The 21,170-nt window shown below is 40.8% G+C and overlaps 1 protein-coding gene and 1 pseudogene across 1 annotated transcript in view; one reads left to right on the top strand and one right to left on the bottom strand.

Moving 5' to 3' along the window:
* Nucleotides 1-4,775: 4,775 nt before the first annotated feature.
* LOC100614067 (ankyrin repeat domain-containing protein SOWAHC-like) lies at nucleotides 4,776-6,720 on the bottom strand (annotated as a pseudogene).
* A 4,353-nt stretch (nucleotides 6,721-11,073) lies between these two features.
* The window catches only part of ANKRD20A1 (ankyrin repeat domain 20 family member A1), a 45,759-nt gene continuing 35,662 nt past the window's right edge, over nucleotides 11,074-21,170 (top strand). The window contains 6 exon segments of the mRNA XM_054658176.2: nucleotides 11,074-11,203; nucleotides 11,206-11,338; nucleotides 14,572-14,686; nucleotides 14,850-15,022; nucleotides 18,927-19,031; nucleotides 20,074-20,211. Of these exon segments, the coding sequence (XP_054514151.1) occupies nucleotides 11,134-11,203; nucleotides 11,206-11,338; nucleotides 14,572-14,686; nucleotides 14,850-15,022; nucleotides 18,927-19,031; nucleotides 20,074-20,211 (734 nt within the window). The 5' untranslated portion in view covers nucleotides 11,074-11,133.

The raw sequence follows: 21,170 nt of genomic DNA, 5'->3' as shown, positions 1-21,170 counted from the left end.
TCATATAAATGGGATTATCTATCATATGGGCTTTTGTTACTGGATTCTGTCACTTGGCATAATGCTTGCAAGGTTTGTCTATGCCGTAACATGTATCAGTACTTACTTTTTATGGCCACATGATACTTTGTTACATGGATACACTGGATTTTGTTTATGCACTTGTCAGTTAATGGACACTTAGGACATTGTTTACCCCTTTTGGCTATTATGAATAATGCTGCTATAAATGTTGGTTTACAAGTTTTTGTGTAGACATTTCTCTTCGGTGTTTATCTAGGAGCAGAATTGCTCAGATGCATGATAACTGTCTAATTGAGGAACTGCCAAACTGCTTTTTGAAATGGCTGCATTATTTTTTATTCCCTCCAGCAGTGTATTAAAATTTCAGTTGCTCCACATTTTCACAAACACTTACTGTGTGACTTTTTAATTGTAGCCATTCTAATATATGTGAAATTGTATCTCATTGTGGTTTTGATTTGTATTTTCCTATTGAAGGTAATGTCCAGTGTCTTATCTCATGCTTATTGGCCATGTGTATATCTTCTTTGGGGAAATATTTGTTGAGATCTTTTGCCATATTTTTTTCCTGCTAGGGATCATTTTATTTTAAAAACATAATAGATTTTTTTTTAGCAGTTTTGGAAAAAATAGAAAAGTACAGAGGTTCACATATGCTCCCCTACAGTGCCCCCGCCCAGTTTTCCCAACTCTTAACACCTTGCGTTACTGTGCTACATTTAATAGATTTGATGAACTGATACTTATATCTGAATTTTGTAGTTTACATTAGGGTTCACTCTGTGTTTTACAGATTTTTGGATTTGACAAATGCATAATGTCGTGTACCCACCATTACAGTATTATGTAGAACAGTTTCTTTTATTTATTTATTTATTTTTTATTATTATACTTTAAGTTTTAGGGTACATGTGCACATTATACAGGTTAGTTACATATGTATACATGTGCCATGCTGGTGCGCTGCACCCACTAACTCGTCATCTAGCATTACGTATATCTCCCAATGCTATCCCTCCCCCCCTCCCCCCACCCCACAACAGTCCCCAGAGTGTGATATTCCCCTTCCTTTGTCCATGTGATCTCATTGTTCAATTCCCACCTATGAGTGAGAACATGCAGTGTTTGGTTTTTTGTTCTTGCGATAGTTTACTGAGAATGATGATTTCCAATTTCATCCATGTCCCTACAAAGGACATGAACTTATCATTTTTTATGGCTGCATAGTATTCCATGGTGTATATGTGCCACATTTTCTTAATCCAATCTATCATTGTTGGACATTTGGGTTGGTTCCAAGTCTTTGCTATCATGAATAATGCCGCAATAAACATACGTGTGCATGTGTCTTTATAGCAGCATGATTTATAGTCCTTTGGGTATATACCCAGTAATGGGATGGCTGGGTCAAGTGGTATTTCTAGTTCTAGATCCTTGAGGAATTGCCACACTGACTTCCACAATGGTTGAACTAGTTTACAATCCCACCAACAGTGTAAAAGTGTTCCTATTTCTCCACATCCTTTCCAGCACCTGTTGTTTCCTGACTTTTGAATGATTGCCATTCTAACTGGTGTGAGATGGTATCTCATTGTGGTTTTGATTTGCATTTCTCTGATGGCCAGTGATGGTGAGCATTTTTTCATGTGTTTTTTGGCTGCATAAATGTCTTCTATTGAGAAGTGTTTGTTCATGTCCTTTGCCCACTTTTTGATGGGGTTGTTTGTTTTATTCTTGTAAACTTGTTTGAGTTCATTGTAGATTCTGGATATTAGCCCTTTGTCAGATGAGTAGGTTGCAAAAATTTTCTCCCATTTTGTAGGTTGCCTGTTCACTCTGATGGTAGTTTCTTTTGCTGTGCAGAAGCTCTTTAGTTTAATTAGATCCCATTTGTCAATTTTGTCTTTTGTTGCCATTGCTTTTGGTGTTTTAGACATGAAGTCCTTGCCCATGCCTATGTCCTGAATGGTAATGCCTAGGTTTTCTTCTAGGGTTTTTATGGTTTTAGGTTTAACGTTTAAGTCTTTAATCCATCTTGAATTGATTTTTGTATAAGGTGTAAGGAAGAGATCCAGTTTCAGCTTTCTACATATTGCTAGCCAGTTTTTGCAGCACCATTTATTAAATAGGGAATCCTTTCCCCATTGCTTGTTTTTCTCAGGTTTGTCAAAGATCAGATAGTTGTAGATATGTGGTGTTATTTCTGAGGGCTCTGTTCTGTTCCATTGATCTATATCTCTGTTTTGGTACCAGTACGATGCTGTTTTGGTTACTGTAGCCTTGTAGTATAGTTTGAAGTCAGGTAGTGTGATGCCTCCAGCTTTGTTCTTTTGGCTTAGGATTGACTTGGCGATGCGGGCTCTTTTTTGGTTCCATATGAACTTTAAAGTAGTTTTTTCCAATTCTGTGAAGAAAGGCATTGGTAGCTTGATGGGGATGGCATTGAATCTGTAAATTACCTTGGGCAGTATGGCCATTTTCACGATATTGATTCTTCCTACCCATGAGCATGGAATGTTCTTCCATTTGTTTGTATCCTCTTTTATTTCTTTGCGCAGTGGTTTGTAGTTCTCCTTGAAGAGGTCCTTCACATCCCTTGTAAGTTGGATTCCTAGGTATTTTATTCTCTTTGAAGCAATTGTGAATGGGAGTTCACTCATGATTTGGCTCTCTGTCTGTTGTTGGTGTATAAGAATGCTTGTGATTTTTGTACATTGATTTTGTATCCTGAGACTTTGCTGAAGTTGTTTATCAGCTTAAGGAGATTTTGGGCTGAGACAATGGGGTTTTCTAGATATACAATCATGTCGTCTGCAAACAGGGACAATTTGACTTCCTCTTTTCCTAATTGAATACCCTTTATTTCCTTCTGCTGCCGAATTGCCCTGGCCAGAACTTCCAACACTTTGTTGAATAGGAGTGGTGAGAGAGGGCATCCCTGTCTTGTGCCCATTTTCAAAGGGAATGCTTCCAGTTTTTGCCCATTCAGTATGATATTGGCTGTGGGTTTGTCATAGATAGCTCTTATTATTTTGAAATACGTCCCATCAATACCTAATTTATTGAGAGTTTTTAGCATGAAGGGTTGTTGAATTTTGTCAAAGGTCATTACTGATCTTTTTACTCTCTAATTTTGCCTCTCCCAGAATGTCATATAATATCATGTAGTATGTATCCTTTTCAGACTGGCTTCTTTCACCCGGCAGTATACATTTAGGGTTCTTCTGTGTTTTTTCATGGCTTGATAGCTCACTTTTTAAATTGCTGAATAAGATTCCATTTGTTTGCATGTATTGCAGTTTTTTTATCCATTCTTGAATTATCCATCTCTAATTGGGTTGTTTTGTCTTTTCATTACTGAATTGTAATTGTTCCTTATGTATGCCAGACACAAATCCCTTGTGTTCTTCAGGGTTGCAGGATACAAGATCAATATGCAAAAATCAATAGTATTTGACACACTTTAACTGAGTACTACATACTCACAATGAGCAATCAGAAAATGAAATTAAGAAAGCAACTTCATTTATCATAGCATCAACAAGAATAAAATACTAATAAATTTAAGAAGTGTAAAACTTGTACTCTGAAAACTATAGAATATTGTTGAAAGAAATGAAAGAAGATCTAAATAAATGTAAAAGTATCCCATGATCATGGACCGAAGGCTTAACATTGTTAAGATGGCAGTCCTCCCTAAACTCGTCTACAGATTTAACTTCATTCCTGTCAGAATCCCAGATGAGTTCTCTGTAAAATCGACAAGCTGACTCTCAAACTCATATGGAATTGCAAAGGACTAAGAATAGCCAAAATAATCTTTTGAAAATGAGAACAAAGTAGGAGAACTCATACTTACTGACTTTAAAACTTACTACAAGACAATGGTAATCAGGACAATATAATACTGGCAAAAGGATAGATGTATAGACGAGTGGGATAGAATTGAGAGTCAGATATGAACCCATACATATATAAACACTGATTTTCCACAAGGGTGCCAAGATTATTCAGTGGGGGAAAGATGTTTGAAAACTGGCACAGGGACAACTAGATATGTAAACATATGCAAAACCTGGAGTAATACCTTTACCCAACACCATATACAAAAACTATGGATGCAAAAACAATGGATCAAATGGACCCATTTTGAGCTAATCCACATAAACATAAGGACTAAAACTATAAAATCCTGAGAAGCAAACATAGGAGTAAATTATCATGACCTTGAATTTGGCAAAGTTTTCTTAAATATGAGACCAGCAACAAGAATAAAAATTGATGAATTGGACTTCATCAAATTTAAACATTTTTGCACTTCAAAGGACACCATCAAGAAAGTGAAAAAACAACTCACGAGATGGAAGAAAATACTTGCAAATCATGTGTAGCACTTTTTGATGGTAAACTTGAGGAAGACTTTTTTTATTTTTTATTTTTATTATACTTTAAGTTCTAGCATGCATGTTCACAATGTGCAGGTTTGTTACATATGTATACATGTGCCATGTTGATGTGCTGCACCCATTAACTCATCATTTACATTAGGTATATCTCCTAATGCTATCCCTCCCACCTCCCCCAACCCCATGACAGGCCCCGGTGTGTGATGTTCCCCATCCTGTGTCCAAGTGTTCTCATTGTTCAATTTCCACCTATGAGTGAGAACATGTGGTGTTTGGTTTTGTCGTTGCGATAGTTTGCTCAGAATGATGGTGTGTATATATATATATATATATATATATATATATATATATATATATATGTCATTTGTGAGGACTGCTGGGCAAGCCTGGGAAAGAGAGTCCCTGGGGAAAGCAGCCTCCTGCTCCCCCGTGCCTTCTTTGAGCCTGATGTTCATTTGATGTGGTACTATATAATCACATCCAGTTTACCCTTTGAAATTCCTTGATTGTTCTTTCCTATATCCTTGACACTGTCCTTTTACAGACCACATGATCTTATCTGGAATACTACAACAGTTTTCTTTTCTCAGTGCTTTTAGAATAACCTGTCAAAAACTCATCTGACTATAGTAGTACCTGCTTACAACCTTTTAATTACTCCCCATTCCCTACCAGGCTGTGTAGCTCACTTGAGCTCTGCTAGGTGGTGAGGGAATCTGGGTCTTTTTTCTGGTATTTGAATTCAGTGCTACATAGGTTACTGGCTGGGTTGACAATCTCAGATTGTAAATCATGAGTATTCTATGTAGATAGTCTGTCACGATTTACAATAAAACATTGACATATCAAAGGCCATTCCATCCTGGGCGACAGAGCGAGACTCCGTGCCCCCCCGCCAAACAAAACAAAACAAAACAAAAAAAACCACTTTCCCCAGATTGCTAGCCTGATGGGAACTCCACCCCATCCATTCCAACCTAGTAAGGATAGTTTAGTTTGTCTTTTCTGGTCCCACTTCCTTACATCTAGTGTTCTTTTTTTGTTTCTGTTATTAAATTTCAGAAGACAAACCTTAGCATTTTCTAAAAGAATTATTTTTACCTAAATACATTGGACTTTGGTCTTAATTTGAAGGAATAGGATAAGTGGCCTTTAAGAGAGCGTTCCTACTCCTTCTCTTCCAGTGGCTGCTCTGGGTCCCTGAAAGAGGGTGTGATGTGAACCATCTGGGTTGTGAAGTGGATTTTGTTGAGCCTGTGTTTTTTAAGTCCATTAGTCCTGCCCGAGGCTGTGCGCCCTGGAATCCTTGGCTTCGCCTCTGAACCACCTTCAGCCAAGTGGTGATGGTGAAGAGGGTCCCCCCATCTTCCAGGACGTGTGAGAGTTTGTAGGTGATGAAATGGAGGGGGCATCTTTTAAATCTTTCAGTACCCACCCCCGCTGCTGGCGGTGCTCTCCCCGTCGTCCTCGTCCAGGACTCCCACCAGGGTCTCGATCTCTTCTGTAATGCTCTGACTCACATACTGGGAGGACCTTTTCCCAATGTAGTCCCTGATGTCCACATCGGCGTCCTAGGTCCTGACTAGCAGCTTCACCATCTCCAAGGTACATGGCTGCCAAGTGCAGGGCGGTGTAGCCCTGGCCTTGCTGTTCCCAGGCAGCGGAGGCTCATTGGGGAAGTTGACCAGCATGGCCAAAAGCTCCAGCCTGGGGTGCTAGGCGCCTGCGCAGGCAGGTGAGGCGGTAATGAAGCTCAGCGTGGCCAGCAGACCGGCTGGCACGGGGGCAACCCCCTAAACTGTCCACTCCCCATCGGAGGCCGAGAGCAGCCAGCCATGCTCCCTGGTCCAGCTCACCCAGCCCCGCAGCTCTCCTCCTCGGACGGGAAAGCCAGCGCTGCGCCGCCAGAGTCACTCGCCTCTGCCCTGTCCTCAGAGGAGGAGCTCCCAGGCTGCTGCCTCCAGGACACAGGTTCCTCTTCAGGGGTGGGGCGCTGCCCCTTCCCAAGTGGCTCAAGTTCTGGCAGAACGGCCTCGGGGCGGTAGCCCCCCCAGGAGCTGTCCCTGTCAGCCTCCTGGCAGCCGTGGGGCGGGGGCTCCAGGTCCTCTCTGGTCCCAGGTCCCGCGTCTGGGGTAGGGGCTGTTGGAGACGGCGAGCTCTTCTTGCGTCCCCGCCGCTCAGGGCGGCCGGTGCAGGGCCTGGGCTCCCCCTCGCCCAGCTCGGCCCTGCCTGTGGAGCACCTCAGGGACCGCTGTTTCAGGGAGGGGATGGTGAATGTTGCGCTCCGCGTTCACGTGGACGCGGGACAGGTCCCAGGGGCACGGCCTCAGGCGGAGGCCCCGCCAGAACCTCTTCCTGAGACGCAGGTACTGGGCGCCATCGGCGGGGTCGGTGCAGTGGCCACAGCGTTCACCTGGAGATACATTTAAACAGTTTTATTCTCCTTTTTTTTTTTCCATTCCAGAAACCATTACTACTATGAAACAAAGTAAAAATATCTAGTTTAAATAATAATTTGATACGGTCAGATGGGGATGAGTGCACACGTGTGTGTACACACACACGCAGGCTCTAAATGGGATATTTTGGCAGAGCAGAGGGATAAGGCTTTTATTTCATTGGTGTGTTGAGTTAGAATCGCCCTTCTCACAATTAAATAATTTAAATCAGGAGTTTTGTTAAGGCTAATTTGTACAACTAGGCAACATTATACACATATACACATCTCTAATATTTGCATTTATTACTTCATCTAAAAGAGCTGGGAAAAAGGGTCCTAAGTCTTGGCTAGTTAAGGTAAAAATCTATATTTTAAAGTAATAAAAACATTTGCTATGGACAGAGACATGCAGACACTGTGGGTGAAGCTGATGGATGTTCCACTGAATGAAATGACATGGAGTTTTCTAAGGGAAAGCCTAGCATGCTGCAAGGAGAGGGGAGGTCCCGGGAGGGAATTGGAGTCAGCATTAGGATCTAAGTGTCACAGGGGAGTGTGTTCCCAAAAAAGACTGTGACTGTTTCTGTGTCCATCCTGAACTGGTTACCATGAGTGTACGTGTGTGTGTGTGTGTGTGTGTGTGTGTGTGTGTGTGTGTGTGAATTAAAAGAGGAGTTACATGCTGGGGCATTTCTGGTATCTCAACTCTCATCTCAGCTGCTGGTGTTGATGGCTATACATTTTCCTCAGTATTCAATGGTGCGTATTTTGAGTTAACAATCCACCCATTGGCTGAGGCAGGTGGATCATCTGAGGTGAAGAGTTCGAGACCAGCCTGGCCAATATGTGAAACTCTGTCTCTATAAAAATACAAAAATTAGCCAGGCATGGTTGCAGCACCTGTAATCCCAGCTACTCGGGAGGCCAAGACAGGAGAATTGCTTGAATCTAGGAGACAGAAGTTGCAGTGAGCTGAGATGGGCCACTGCACTCCAGCTTGGACAGCAGAGTGAGACTTGGTCTCAAAAAAAAAAAAAGTTATTGTGACATGCTGTACATATTCACAAATTCAGTGTCTCCCAGAAGTCTGAGATTCTTTTTCTTTTTCTTTTTTTTTTTTTTGAGACGGAATTTCACTCTTGTTGCCCAGGCTGGAGTGCAATGGTGTGATCTCGGCTAACTACAACCCCCACTTCGTGGGTTCAAGCGATTCTCCTGCCTCAGCCCAAGTAGCTCCTGCCTCCCAAGTAGCTGGGATTACAGGCATGTGCCACCATGCCCAGCTAATTTTTTTTTATTTTTAGTAGAGTTGGGGTTTCTCCACGTTGGTCAGGCTGGTCTCAAACTCCCGACTTCAGGTGATCCACCCGCCTTGGCCTCTCGAAGTGCTGGGATTACAGCCATGAGCCACCATGCCCAGCCAGAAAGTTTTAAGGCTATGATTATTAGACCATCATACACACAAAAAGTACTTAAAAAGTCTCAGGAATGCAGTCCCTCATTGGCCTGGTATTACAAAGATAAAAAGAAGTTGGTCGTGAAAATTTCTGAATGTGGTTTAGGACAAGGAACCCCAGTAAGATTCAGAGACAACCTAGAAAATTGAAAGACAATTTTACTACCCAAATCACCCTTCTATAAAAAATAATAGAAGATGTCAAATATGAAAATAAAACTGTCCTCTGGGCCCTCAATTTTCTGTGTTATTGGGAAGGCAGACAGTTACTCAGCAGTTATATCCCATAAGAATGGATAACACTAAAACAACTGACAGCATCAAGTGTTGGTTAGAAAGTGGAACTGATTCTCTCAAACATTTTCATTGTAGTTTAAGATGGTACAACCACTTAGGAAAATGTCTCCCCATTTCATACAATGCCAAATATATACTTATTTTATAACCCAGAAAATCCACTCTTATGTACTTAAACTCAAGAAAAGTGAAAATATTATTACAGAAAAACGTGTATATCTGATTCGTTCGTAGCAGGTTTATTCATGATAGCCTCAAATCAGAAACTGCTTTTGTGTCTATCAGTAGTGGAATGGATTAAAAACAAAACAAGCAAAGGCCTCAAACCTGTGGTATAGTCATAAAATTGAGTATTACAAAATAAAATTAATGAATAATCAATAGGAGCAAAATGATGTGTCACAAGCATGTTTAGTGAATGAACATAAAAATTATATAATGTATAGTTTCACTTATGTAAATGGTGAAAACAGACAAAACTATCCTTTTGTGGAAAGAATCAAAACCATGGAAGCCTCTGTGTTCAAATACTGACTGGAAATGGGCATGAGAAAACGTGTTTCTGCCAGATCTTCTATATGCCTGATGTACATTCACTCGATGTATTTTGCATATACTATTTTTGCAAATAAAACTGAGATAGACGCAAAATAACTCAAGAGAAAATAGCTAGAAATAGCTAGAGTTGGGATAGAAGCCTTGGAAGCTCCCCCCTACCTTGCCCACATGGCACAGGCCAAGGAAGCCCTGGGACAATGCTGTGAGCAATCTGAGGGCCTTCCAGGGGAGCCCCGCCAGCCCATGCTGGTGCCCGAGCTGCCCGCCACCATCTGAATATGTTGCAAAGACAGTGCTGGCCTGGCAACCAGTGACGCTCCACGCCCCACCCCGATCCCCACTTCTATCCAAGTAGCGGCAACCCTAGAGACAGATGCCTGGGCGGCAGCGGCTAAGTCTGGCAGTTGGCCAGACTGCCAAAGGACAGGAACTGGCCGTTCACCCCATCCCAGTTTCCACGGAGAACTCAACCACCATGGCCCGTGAGCGGACCCTCAGGCCTGGTGGGCTGTGCTCTGTGCCTGCAAACCTGACGCCATCCAAGGGAGCTCCGCTTTCCTGCGCCAGCACCTCAGCTGCTGCAGAAAACTGCAAAACTGCAAGTTGCACACAGGCAGAGATGACGAAGCAACCCCTGACCCTCCGTGCCACTCACCCTACCCGCACACACAGCTGCCACGCGCACCCTGAGGCCGGTGCCTGGGCGCCCAAGTCAGGCAGTCCGCACAGCAATGGCACCAGGGTGAAAATCTGCTGCTCAATACCATCCCGGTTACCACGAAGAGCCAGCCCCGGCGGCCCCTGCGTTCTTGGAGGAGGCCAAGTCACAGCAACCCCTCAAGTGGGCGGGCGATGCACTTGACCCTGAGGACATCAGGTACCAGGCCCGCAAGCTCACACCAGCATCGGAGCCGCAGCTGCAGTCTAGACGTGGTGCACCGGCAGTAAGTGACTGGACACCCCAGACCAGGCCCAACCCCAGCAGCGCGGATACTGAGGCCAGACCCCCAGGCGGTAAAATCAGGCGACGGGCCCCGCCAGCAGCCGCTCAGTTTCATCCGTGTGGATACAGAGTGCCCAGCGCCAGGGCCCAGGATCCAGAGAGATGCCCAAGAGGAGCGGAACTTCAGGCCAGGTGGGCTGTGCGCTCTGCGACCCTGAGGCCATCCAAGGGAAGCTCCGCCATCCCACGCCAGTGCCAGATCTGCAGCTGCAAACCGTGCGTGGGGTACTGGCAGCAGCGAGGGCTGGTGGGGGAAGGAGCAGCCCCTGACTCTGCCTTCATGACTCTCCAGCTACCTGACACTAGCCACACAGACTCCAGGGCCAGAGCCTCAGTGTGAAGCCGGGCCATCCGCGAAGCCACCCAGGTGGCCGCGGAGTGCCCTTGCCAGCACCCTATCTCCCTTCCGAGGAGGAGCGGGGCGGTCTGCAATGCCAGACAGGCCCTCCTTCTCAGGCCGGGCTGGCGGCGCTCCTGCGATCCTGGGGCCGCCCGGGCGATCCAAAGAGGACCGGCGAGCCCATCGGCGCCCGCCCAGAGCTGCAGCCCCACCTGCCGGCGCGCGCCGCCAGGGAGCGGCTTCCGGGAGCCGGGCAGCAACCGCCGTGCAGGCGCGCGCCCAAGGGCTTTGCGAGGCTCACTCGGCCTGAGAGGTCGGAGGCTGCGAGTGTCGCTGCTGAAGGCTGTGGTGGACCGGGCTGGATCGCGGACTGTGGAGTAGATCACAGATTTGGGATAGCGGATTGGGGGTTGATCGCGGATTTGGGGTTGGATCAGGGATTTGGGGTTGGATAGGGGATTTGGGGCTGGGTCGGCCGGGGTCGGGGGAGGGGGTTGGTGAAAAGGTGACAGGGAGGTCGGCAGGGGTCGGGGGAGGGGGGTGGTGAAAAGGTGACAGGGAGCTGCCCCCGCTCAAGAGCGGGAGGTGGGGGTCTGAGAAGTCACCACTATGAAGTTATTTGGCTTTGGGAGCCGCAGGGGCCAGACGGCCCAGGGCTCCATAGAACATGTCTACACGGGTTCGGATACCGAATCCGGGACTCCGAACTGGAGAAGATCCACAGGGCAGCTGTCAAGGGCGACGCCGCGGGGATGGAGCGCTGCCTGGCGCGCAGGAGTGGAGACCTGGACGCCCTGGACAAGCAGCACAGATAGCGGGGGCTCAGCCCGGGGTGGGAGGGGGTCCCCAGGCCCGGCTTCCCCGCAGCCCCTGGGACGGGGCCTTTCAGGGCTCCGGGCACCCTCAGAGCGACGGAGCCAAACGGACTCTCAGCTGTTTTCCATCCCTCATAATTCCCTGGCTGTAGCAGTTGGAGAATTTGAGTGATTTAACTCACAAAGTTAAGCATACACAGTGTTGTTATTTTTAACGTACACGTTGAAAACATGGTTTATATACATTATAGGAGGTGCCTAATGAGAGAACTCATTCCCCTATCAAAAATACCGTGAGTTATTTCAGTAGGCGAAAAGTTCTCAGATAAGAGAGCTTACTTGAAAAATATTTACTATATCATATATATATATGTATTTTCAGATGAAAAGTATGTTTTCATTTTATAGGGAATTCATTATATTCTTTTTTTTTTTTTTTTTGAGTCGGAGTCTCGCTTCTTTGCCCAGGCTGGTGTCCAATGGCACAATCTTGGCTCACTTCAACCTCTGCCTGCCGGGTTCAAGCAATTCTCCTACCTCAGCCTCCCAAGTAGCTTGGATTACAGGCAGGTGCCAGCGTGCCTGGCTAATTTTTGTATATTTAGTAGAGAGGGGGTTTCACCACGTTGGCCAGGCTGGTCTCGAACTCCTGACCTCAAGTGATCTGCCCGCCTCCGCCTCCAAAAGTGCTGGCATTACAGGTGTGAGCCACCGCGCCCGGCCTATGTTGTTTATTATATATCATAAGTTATATATATATTACTGATACGTATACATATATACCAGATATAATATGTCATATATATCAGTTATATATACACATTAGATGAAAAGTACATTTTCATTTGACAGGGAATTCTTTCAAATCAAATCATCAAACACTCTAAAATTGGGCAAAGTACACTTTTCCAGATCTGCAAGTTACTTGTGTACATAGGAAAAAGTCCTTCGCATTTCTGGTATAAGAATTTAAATTAAAAGAGGAATGAAACAGTTTTCTATCCACAATATTTGTGAGGATGTTTTATACTCCTGCTTAAAGTTTAAGTTGCTGATTATTTTTCAAATAGATAATTTGGTGGTAAGTACTACAATTAAAAAATATGTATGCCCTTTACCCATCAATTCCATTATACTAAAACACCCTCAGGAAATAAAGATACATGCACTTTACTTTTCACCTCACTTATTTTAAAAAGAACCCAAAGAATGGATCCTATAAATAAATTTCAGTTGCATCCACAGGATGGAATAATATGTGACCATTGAAGGTGGCAATAGATACAGAAGTATATTGATGTGCGAAGATGTATTTTGTTATAGCTAGTGAGGAAAAAAATCAATTAAGTAAAGTTCTTTTCCTTTTTCTTATCTGTGATTGCTGCAGTGAGCATGTACAAAACTTCTAGTAAAGTTTATTAATAAAGGAATAATCCTTGGGAAGACAGGAATATGAATCTTACAATATTAAAAATATTTTCTTGCTTTCTATTTTTTATCATTATTGAGTGTATTGTTATCTTCTTTGAACTTTTAGCCTCTTCAGAAGTAAAAAGGGAATGTTTTTATCTGTTTCCAGATTTTATTATCTATATATTTTATTATGTACATATGTTTTTCTTATGTATTCATTCAATTTATGCAAACAATGATAGATTAATCATTTTATTTTAATTGTATTCTTTAAAAATAAAAACATTATAAATAATTACTATTGCAAAAATATTGCTTTATAGGAGTTTATTTAAAAATATTGAACTCCCCAACTGTATTTATCCATTCTTTCATTCCATTCATTCATCAAACATAACCTGAGTACCTGTTATGTAGCAGACATATTCTGCTATCTCTCAGGACCCTTCTATCCTTAAAAACTTCATGTTTACCTGCCCTGCCTGCAGAAGCTGAGAGATTTAAAATAGGAATATTGGGACTTAATCTCCTTGAAACTTTGTCTCCCAACTTTCAAACAAAAGCATTTCTGAAGTTAGAAAATAGTAGAAGATAAGCTTTAACTGCCCATTCAAAAGTTTATCAGTATTAAATACTAATATTAATCATGGGAATGTCTTATTTGCATATATTCTGTAAGCATAAATATTGAATAAAATAAGCCATATGTATTCATTTGAATCATGAGTTTCCTTTGTCTTCAATTTGTTTGAAAATCAAGGAATTAATTTGTTTAAAAAATGCATTATTTCAGTGTTCTATCCCCATAGTACCTTTAAGAACTAAAATGTATTTACATGCCAGTTATATGCCTAGAACTGCCCTAGACCTGCTGCGTACACCATATTCTACTTAATGTAAGGTCTCATGGATTTGAGATGCCCCGCTATTTTATATATCGATAATTTTTAAAATGCTACCAATTACAGTTATAATAATATAAGTGACATTCCAATGTCAGAAGTATTAAAATGTGATCTACTCGTTAAGCCATCCTGCAAAGTAGGTATAATTGTGTCTTTTACCTAATTAAAATGTTTTTTTAAGTAGTATTAATAGTAACAATTATAATATCTGGCTGGGTGCAGTGGCTCATACATGTAATCTCAGAACTTTGGGAGGCTGAGGTGAGAGGATTGCTTGGTGCCAGGAGTTTGAGACCATCCTGGGCAACAAAGTGAGATTCTTACTCTACAAAAATTTTTAAATAAATAGCTGGGCATGCTGGTGCACATCTGTAGTCCCAGCTACTCAGGAGGCTGGGGATGGAGGATCGCTTGAGCCCAGGAGTTCCAGGCTGCAGTGAGCTATAGTTACATCGTTGCACTCCAGCCTGGGCAAAAGAGTGAGACTTTGTCTCAAAAAACAAAAATCTTATAATTATTGAGTTGTTATAGGAACTATTCTAAATACATAACTTCTCATTTAAGCATCACGATGGTGTCCTATAAGGTAGCTACTATTGTCATCTTTATTAATGAGGAAGTTGAGATACAGAAAGGCTAAGCAATAGTTGGTAAGTGACAGGGTTTAAAGTAGGACTCAAGCCCTAGTTGAACTGAATCCAAAGACTGAGCTCTTTCTATTCAAATAGGCTGCTGTTTTTATTAAGGCAGTGATCAATAAGAGCTAGTAAGTAATGTGCTTTCTTCAAAAAAATTAAGTATTTGTTTTGAAGGCAGAGGAAAAACATGCTATTCAATTTTTACAGTTACATGAATGATTGTATGTTTTGAGATGTTGCACTACAGTTTCCTAAAAAGTCCTCTAACTCTCATAGAACTGCTCTACATTTGGCCTGTGCCAGTGACCATGTGAAAGTGGTCACTCTCCTGGTTAGCAGAAAATGCCAGATTGATATCTGTGACAAAGAAAATAGAACACCTTTGATACAGGTATATTAGAGCCAACTCTTTTAGCATGACATGGATTTGATTTGCATACATAGAATTAAAATAAATTGATCTCATTTAAATATAACTAGTTGGTGAAACCTGTGGAATGTTTATTTTGAATTTCTTAGAATTTACAATCTATTTCTTGGTCTAATACAGACAGGCTTTCCATTGCCAGGAAGAGGCTTGCACCGTTATTCTGCTGGAACATGGCACCAATCCAAACCTTAAGGATATCTACCGCAACACTGCTCTCCATTATGCTGTGTATAGTGAGAGCACCTCACTGGCAGAAAAACTGCTTTTCCATGGTGCAAATATTGAAGCACTGGACAAGGTATAGATCAATCAACTTTCTTTCCAAAATATTTGTTTTAACATTGACATAGGTAAGGGTCAATTTTTTATATTTGGAAGCTCAACCATTCCCTGAATGCAAATGCAAATTATTTTGAAATAATTGTCTAAGATTTTATTTTAAATATTGATGCTTTTAAAGGTGCATTAAAGGGTACAGTTTTATAAAACGCACTTTGGAAAATACCTGTGAATTTGTTAAAGGTAAAACCTTTTCAACTTTTTTTCTACGCAGGGTTGTTCTTTCCTTTTTTTCCCCCCTAATTAGTACAAAACAACACAGGAAAGAAAATATGCCCTGGAAATAGGCTTTATTTTAAAACTCAAACAAAACTAAAGCAATTTACAATAAGTGGACATGTTGCTGCTGCTGATAATTTTCTAAAAAACTGATGTATCATCTCTCAGTGGCACAAGGCTTAAGAGGGAAAAATGGGAAGGGAAAAGGAGAGCAATCAGAAATATGCAGGTCACTTGGAAATTAGGTAATGAGGGAAAATGTCAAGAAGAGTTTTTTTTTTCTTCTCTTACTTTGTTATTCTTCCAGTTTATGTGTTGAGACAAGGCGCTCCTTAGCTTTGGGTCTAATAATTTTTGGTTTGAAAATGAGAGTGAGTTGAAACTTGCCTAGAGATTAATTTCAGGAAGACTTTGAGGAAACCAGATTGGCAGTGAATAGGTGGTGATGAAGTGAGAAACACTTCAGCAGAAGGTGGAACAAATTATTAACTGACTTATTGCCCATCCTGGCAGAAACAGCCACTTAGATAAGAGTCTAAAGCCTCCTCTCAAACCTAGAATGTCTTGGTGGGAAGGTGGGAGATAAGGAGCTTATAAATAGCAAAATCAAGTTGGATTTTGAGTTTACTTGTCTGTGTTCTACCCATAGCCAGGAAACTTAACTGGAGCTTTAATAAATGACACTATCTCTTACTCTTTTCTCTTTTTGGTCACATGTTCAACTGATAAAGGGAATTAGCCATGCGGGTGAGACATGAGACTGAAGTGATTGTCTGCTGCACTAATTCTCAGAATTGTGCATTACAGTGACCTGAGGACATTTTGTTAAAAATCTACAATTGTAGGCTTTCCCCTGAGGATTTTGATGTAATAGACCTAATAAGGACTGAACATTTTAAAAAACATTTTCTTGAAGGTGGGCACAGTGACATGTTCCTGTAGTCTCAGCTTGAACCTGAGTTTAAGTTCAGCTTGAGCAACATAGTGAGACTCTTGCCTCTAACAACAATAACAGCAAAAAAAAAAAAAACAAACAAAAACCCTCAAGTTTCGGATACACTCCTGATTAAGAACCCCAGAATAGATAAGTGCAACATATAAATTTCTGTATCTCAAAAACGTAAGAAATCTCTAGAAGAATTGGCGTTTGATAGGTGCTACTTCCTTCAAAGTTCTCCTTTTCAGTAATATTAGCCTGACTTATCTGTCTTTCTCTACATCTGTGACTGGGAAGTGAAAAGAAATATTACTGGCAATATCTCTCAGCTTACAGAATAACACCTTTTCCTTCCCACCGTTAATCCTTCACTAACATTCAGGGAGTCTTTAGCAATTTGCTTATGGGTAATCTTTCAATAAGTAGAGGCTGACCCTTTCATGATTTCATGTCCCTTTGTCACCATGCACGTGATTATGTGTCAACAAATGTTCATTACAAGTTTGGCTTTCTCAATTAGAATAGTAGCAAATCCTAAACTATTTTTTTTAGTTGAAGTTGTATTATGAACTAGCTCAGTGTGTTTGTGAAGTTTATAGAGCTTTAGCATACCCAAAATGTCAGTTTTAAACACTGAAGTCCATGGAGTTAATAAAAATACAGATATGAATTCTTTTAATAATTTAGTTTTGGCAGTCCTATGAACCAGTTATCTATTTGGTTAACAATCTGGGAAAATTATATACAAATATATTTTAAATGAATAAATGTTGGAAAAATTCTTGAAGCAGGTATTATGAGTCTTTTTTAGCAATTTTTATTATATATGAGAGCCTGATTTTTTGGTAAAACATGATACTAGAGAAAGAAAATATTTTACATGCAAATACTTGGATTATACACAACCATTTAGTAACACATTAATGGTGAATATAAAAACACAAGGGCTATATTCTAATGTGGTACACAGATTTGTTTGTTTGCCTCTATAAGTTGAATCAACATGTAAAATTTAGAAGACTGATGTAGAAATCTGGACTTCAGGCTTATTCTAAAAAATCAAATCTGGTGTCCCCTGAGTTTCTATCACTATTTGGTCTGCTGTGCAGAGGTTGCCCCTTTAGAGAAGGCATGTATTCTCCAGTTTGCTACTGTGCCCACCTTAGTACTTCCTTTACTCAGGCCACCTTCCTTTGTCCTTGTAAGTATCTGAGTTTACAACTCCTATGTTATAGTATATTTTGATAGAGATTTTAAGGTTTTTAAGTCAGCACGTATTTGTTATAATATATAGTCTATAGAGTATATAAATCCCTCAGTTATGGAGTTTAATTTTAGAATTTAGAAGTTTTGAAACTCTTTTCTTTATATATACCACAAATAATTATCTGCCCATAAGAATGCCTAGAAGCCTTTTTAGGTTATTCCTGGTTATAGTTGGATAATTTATGAATATTGCAGACATTACGTCTTTCTCCTCAGGGCTCTTCCTTAGAAATGCCAGTGACTTACTGGCTTTTATTATGCCAGAAATAATTCATATGGATCAGTATGAGAACTTTTATTGATAAGCCATTATGTTTTTATTTCTGATTTATATTTTCTCTAAAATAAAAAATAATTTTAAGTAGCCCTTTAAGTGGAAGCCAATAAAAATGGATTTAAAAAGTAGAGCTGCCCTGAGGTCCTGGGATTACCATTATAATTGAGAATGGTATTTCTTACTGAGCTTTGGTTTTTTAAATATTTGTTCTTAAGTTTTTTAAACCTATTTCTCTTACACAGAACATACTGAGCTTTCTAACAGTAAAGATAAAAATCTGTTCTCTTGTATTAGGGAAAAAACCCATGGACTATTTAATAATAAGGAAAATAAGTGCATTTGAAGCCAATCTCTCCTAATTCAGAGTTCATTTCCATAGTGACCCATTTGGAGCAGGAGTGCTTGACATTGGCATCTGCGATCCTGACAGCATTGATAGAAGTGAATCAAGCAAGTTTGTACCACCCAGAAGAAACCTCCACCTGCATTGGGAAACTCTGGCAACTGTACCCCTAAAACTCTTAATTCCTCAAATGTTAATGTTTGCCACAAATAATATTGTCAAATGGAGATTAGGTAAAATTCAATAGATTTCTTGATTATTGGACATAACATACAGTTTTATAATACTTCTCAAATGCAGATGGTCATGGAGTCTTTCTCTTGGGGTATAATACTTCTGGTAAAGCAAATATTCTTTGAAATATAGTTTAAGAAACACTGCTTTAGTGAGAATAATTTAGATCACTAATTTATGTAAAAAAACTTAAAATGTTTGCTACTATGTCTTCGGGTTTTGGGGCTATAGAGACAAAAGATACAGCCCTTGCTTCAAGAAGCTCTTGGTTTCAGTGGGAAACAGTGAAATGATTACAATGTACCATGCTAAGTACTGTGATCAAAGCAAGGATTCTTGGGACTGGTAAACCTTTAAAGTGAGTTTTGGCAATGACCACAGTTAATCTGGGGAGACGGAGGAGGATTGTTGCAAGGCAAAGTGCAGCACATCAGAAAGCACAGAGGAGTGAGAAGGAAGCGGCTGCTTTTCATTTACTTCCTTTCTATATTGTATGTTGAAGTTCAAATCATCCCAGAGAAGATTTTCAGTTCAGTTGAGAAATATGTAATTTTGTGAATTATTAATTTTTTTGTGCTGTTTCATGGGACAATAATTCCCCACTTTTATTCACCATAATTTGCAAGAAAGAGAAAATGGTGGAATTTTTGAAAACCAAAGCAAGTACACATGCTGTTGATAGGCTGAGATGGTACAGTTGTTCTTTTTTTAAAAATAAAACCTGAGTATTCTAGAGTGGTAACAGTCACTCAAGTCAGAAATATTAATAAGAAGATTAACATAATTATTGGCATATAATGAAAAATATCACCACGAATAATCAGGTAGACCAGCAAATATTTGGACTGAGTAACATAAAGAATAGTATATAGTAGGATTCATCTTCTCTTATAATATAGAGTGTTTGGTATTTATGATCAGATGTTTTTGGTACTGTAATCTTTTATTAGCTAAAGTGTTTTGTATTAGTTTTATTAATTTTTTTTGAGATGGAGTCTTGCTCTGTTGCCAGGCTGGAGTGCAGTGGTGTGATCTTGGCTCACTGCATCCTCCACCTCCCAGGTTCAAGCGACTCTCCTGCGTCAGCCTCCCTAGTAGCTGGGACTACAGGTGCACGCCACCATGCCCAGTTAATTTTTGTATTTTTAGTAGAGATGGGATTTCACCATGTTGGCCAGGATTGTCTCGATCTCTTGACCTCGTGATCTGCTCTCCTTGGCTTCCCAAAGTGCTGGGATTACAGGCATGAGCCACGGCACCTGACCAGTTTTATTAATTTTTAAAGTGTGGACTTTTCATTTATGACTACTAGTATTGTCATTATTATTATTGTCATTGTTGTTGTTGTTGTTTTCAGCCTGCAGATAACTCTTATCTGACCCCTAGCTGATTGGACTGGGAAAGGAATGGGGAAATCTTCATCTAAGTCTTTGCCTACTTTACATAAGTGACCTCAGCACAGTTTCTTGGCCATCAAAGGACTATAAGTTAGCAACTTGTATTATGTCTTACCTCAGTGGGACAAGAGGCTTCCCTGTTGTCCCTTTCTTTTAGCCTTGGTGACAATTTTCAAAGATGAACACTTGAGCACCCTAGATGCTTATAGACCCAAGCTAGTACATGCAAATGGTTATTACTTCTACACTGACAGGCGGATATTAAACTGGTAAAGTGTATCAAACTAGCTTTTGATATTAAAGTTCTTGAGTGGGGTTATTTCTTTGTTATTTTAGGTCAGCCCTCATGATTGCTATACACTATGACTCACCAGGTATTGTCAATATCCTTCTTAAGCAAAATATTGATGTCTTCACTAAAGACATGTGTGGATGAGATGCAGAAGATTACACTATTTCTCATCATTTGACAAAGTAAGTGTTTATGTTAAAAGGCCAGTTGATACTAAATTGAAGTTTAAAATAATTGTAACTACTCCATCTTACACATTAGGTGAGAGTTCATAGTTTGGTTCAGATAGTTTGAAATAGCCATGAGTTAGTCTCCCTTTTAGCCAGAAATCAAGCAGAAGTCTAGATTAGTTAGAAGTAGAGTGCAAGATTTTTTCTGGATTTTTGAGACCTTTATCCCTAGGGATCTCAATGTTGTTCATTTTATTCTAAGTATAATCCCCATGCATTGGATAAAAAGAGCCACATCTTTGATTTCTTTTCCTTTCCTTTCTTTTTTTTTTTTCTTTTTTTTTTTTTAGAGACAAGGTCTCACTCTGTTGTCGTGGCCAGTCTTGAACTCCTGAGCTCAAGTAATCCCCCTGCCTCGGCCTCTGAAAGTGCTAGCCACCATGCCTGGTCTAACTTTTCTAATTAGTTATTGAGTCTTGTAATGTCCAATTTAGCAGAAAATCTTGTATTTTCCCCTGGGGCTCTCTCCTGTGTCTTCCTTCTTTGAATTTTCCAAGAAGCTAAGGGGTTTCCTAAGTCCAAGGAAGGCAATCTTTCTTTGCAAGTCAGAAGAAAGGGAAAAAAAGGGCATTCTAATCATTCTGTTGTTTCCATGGCGTCACTTGCTGTATTATTGCCATTGTAACCGGACCTGCAATCTGATAATGATTGACCTTTGCCACCAGGATGCCTTCACTGATTCAGACCTCTCAGTTTTCATGGTGATTCATATATACAGGTCAAAGCTATGGTGTTTATTAGTTTATGTACTTGTGCTCAGTTATTTTTCCCAGCACCCTGCTCTGGTAGCTAGGCCTCCTAGCTTTATCCACACAAATATTGAGCAAACTGATGCTCATCCTACACTAAAAACCTTATTTGGAGTCCACCTCTAAGCTAGACTTTGCCTAGGCCTTCATGGGATGTTATCC

Source organism: Pan troglodytes, chromosome 11, assembly GCF_028858775.2.
Source record: "Pan troglodytes isolate AG18354 chromosome 11, NHGRI_mPanTro3-v2.0_pri, whole genome shotgun sequence".
NCBI lineage: Eukaryota > Metazoa > Chordata > Mammalia > Primates > Hominidae > Pan > Pan troglodytes.
The sequence above is the reverse complement of the archived record's forward strand: the minus strand, read 5'-3'. Positions and strand labels throughout refer to the sequence as shown.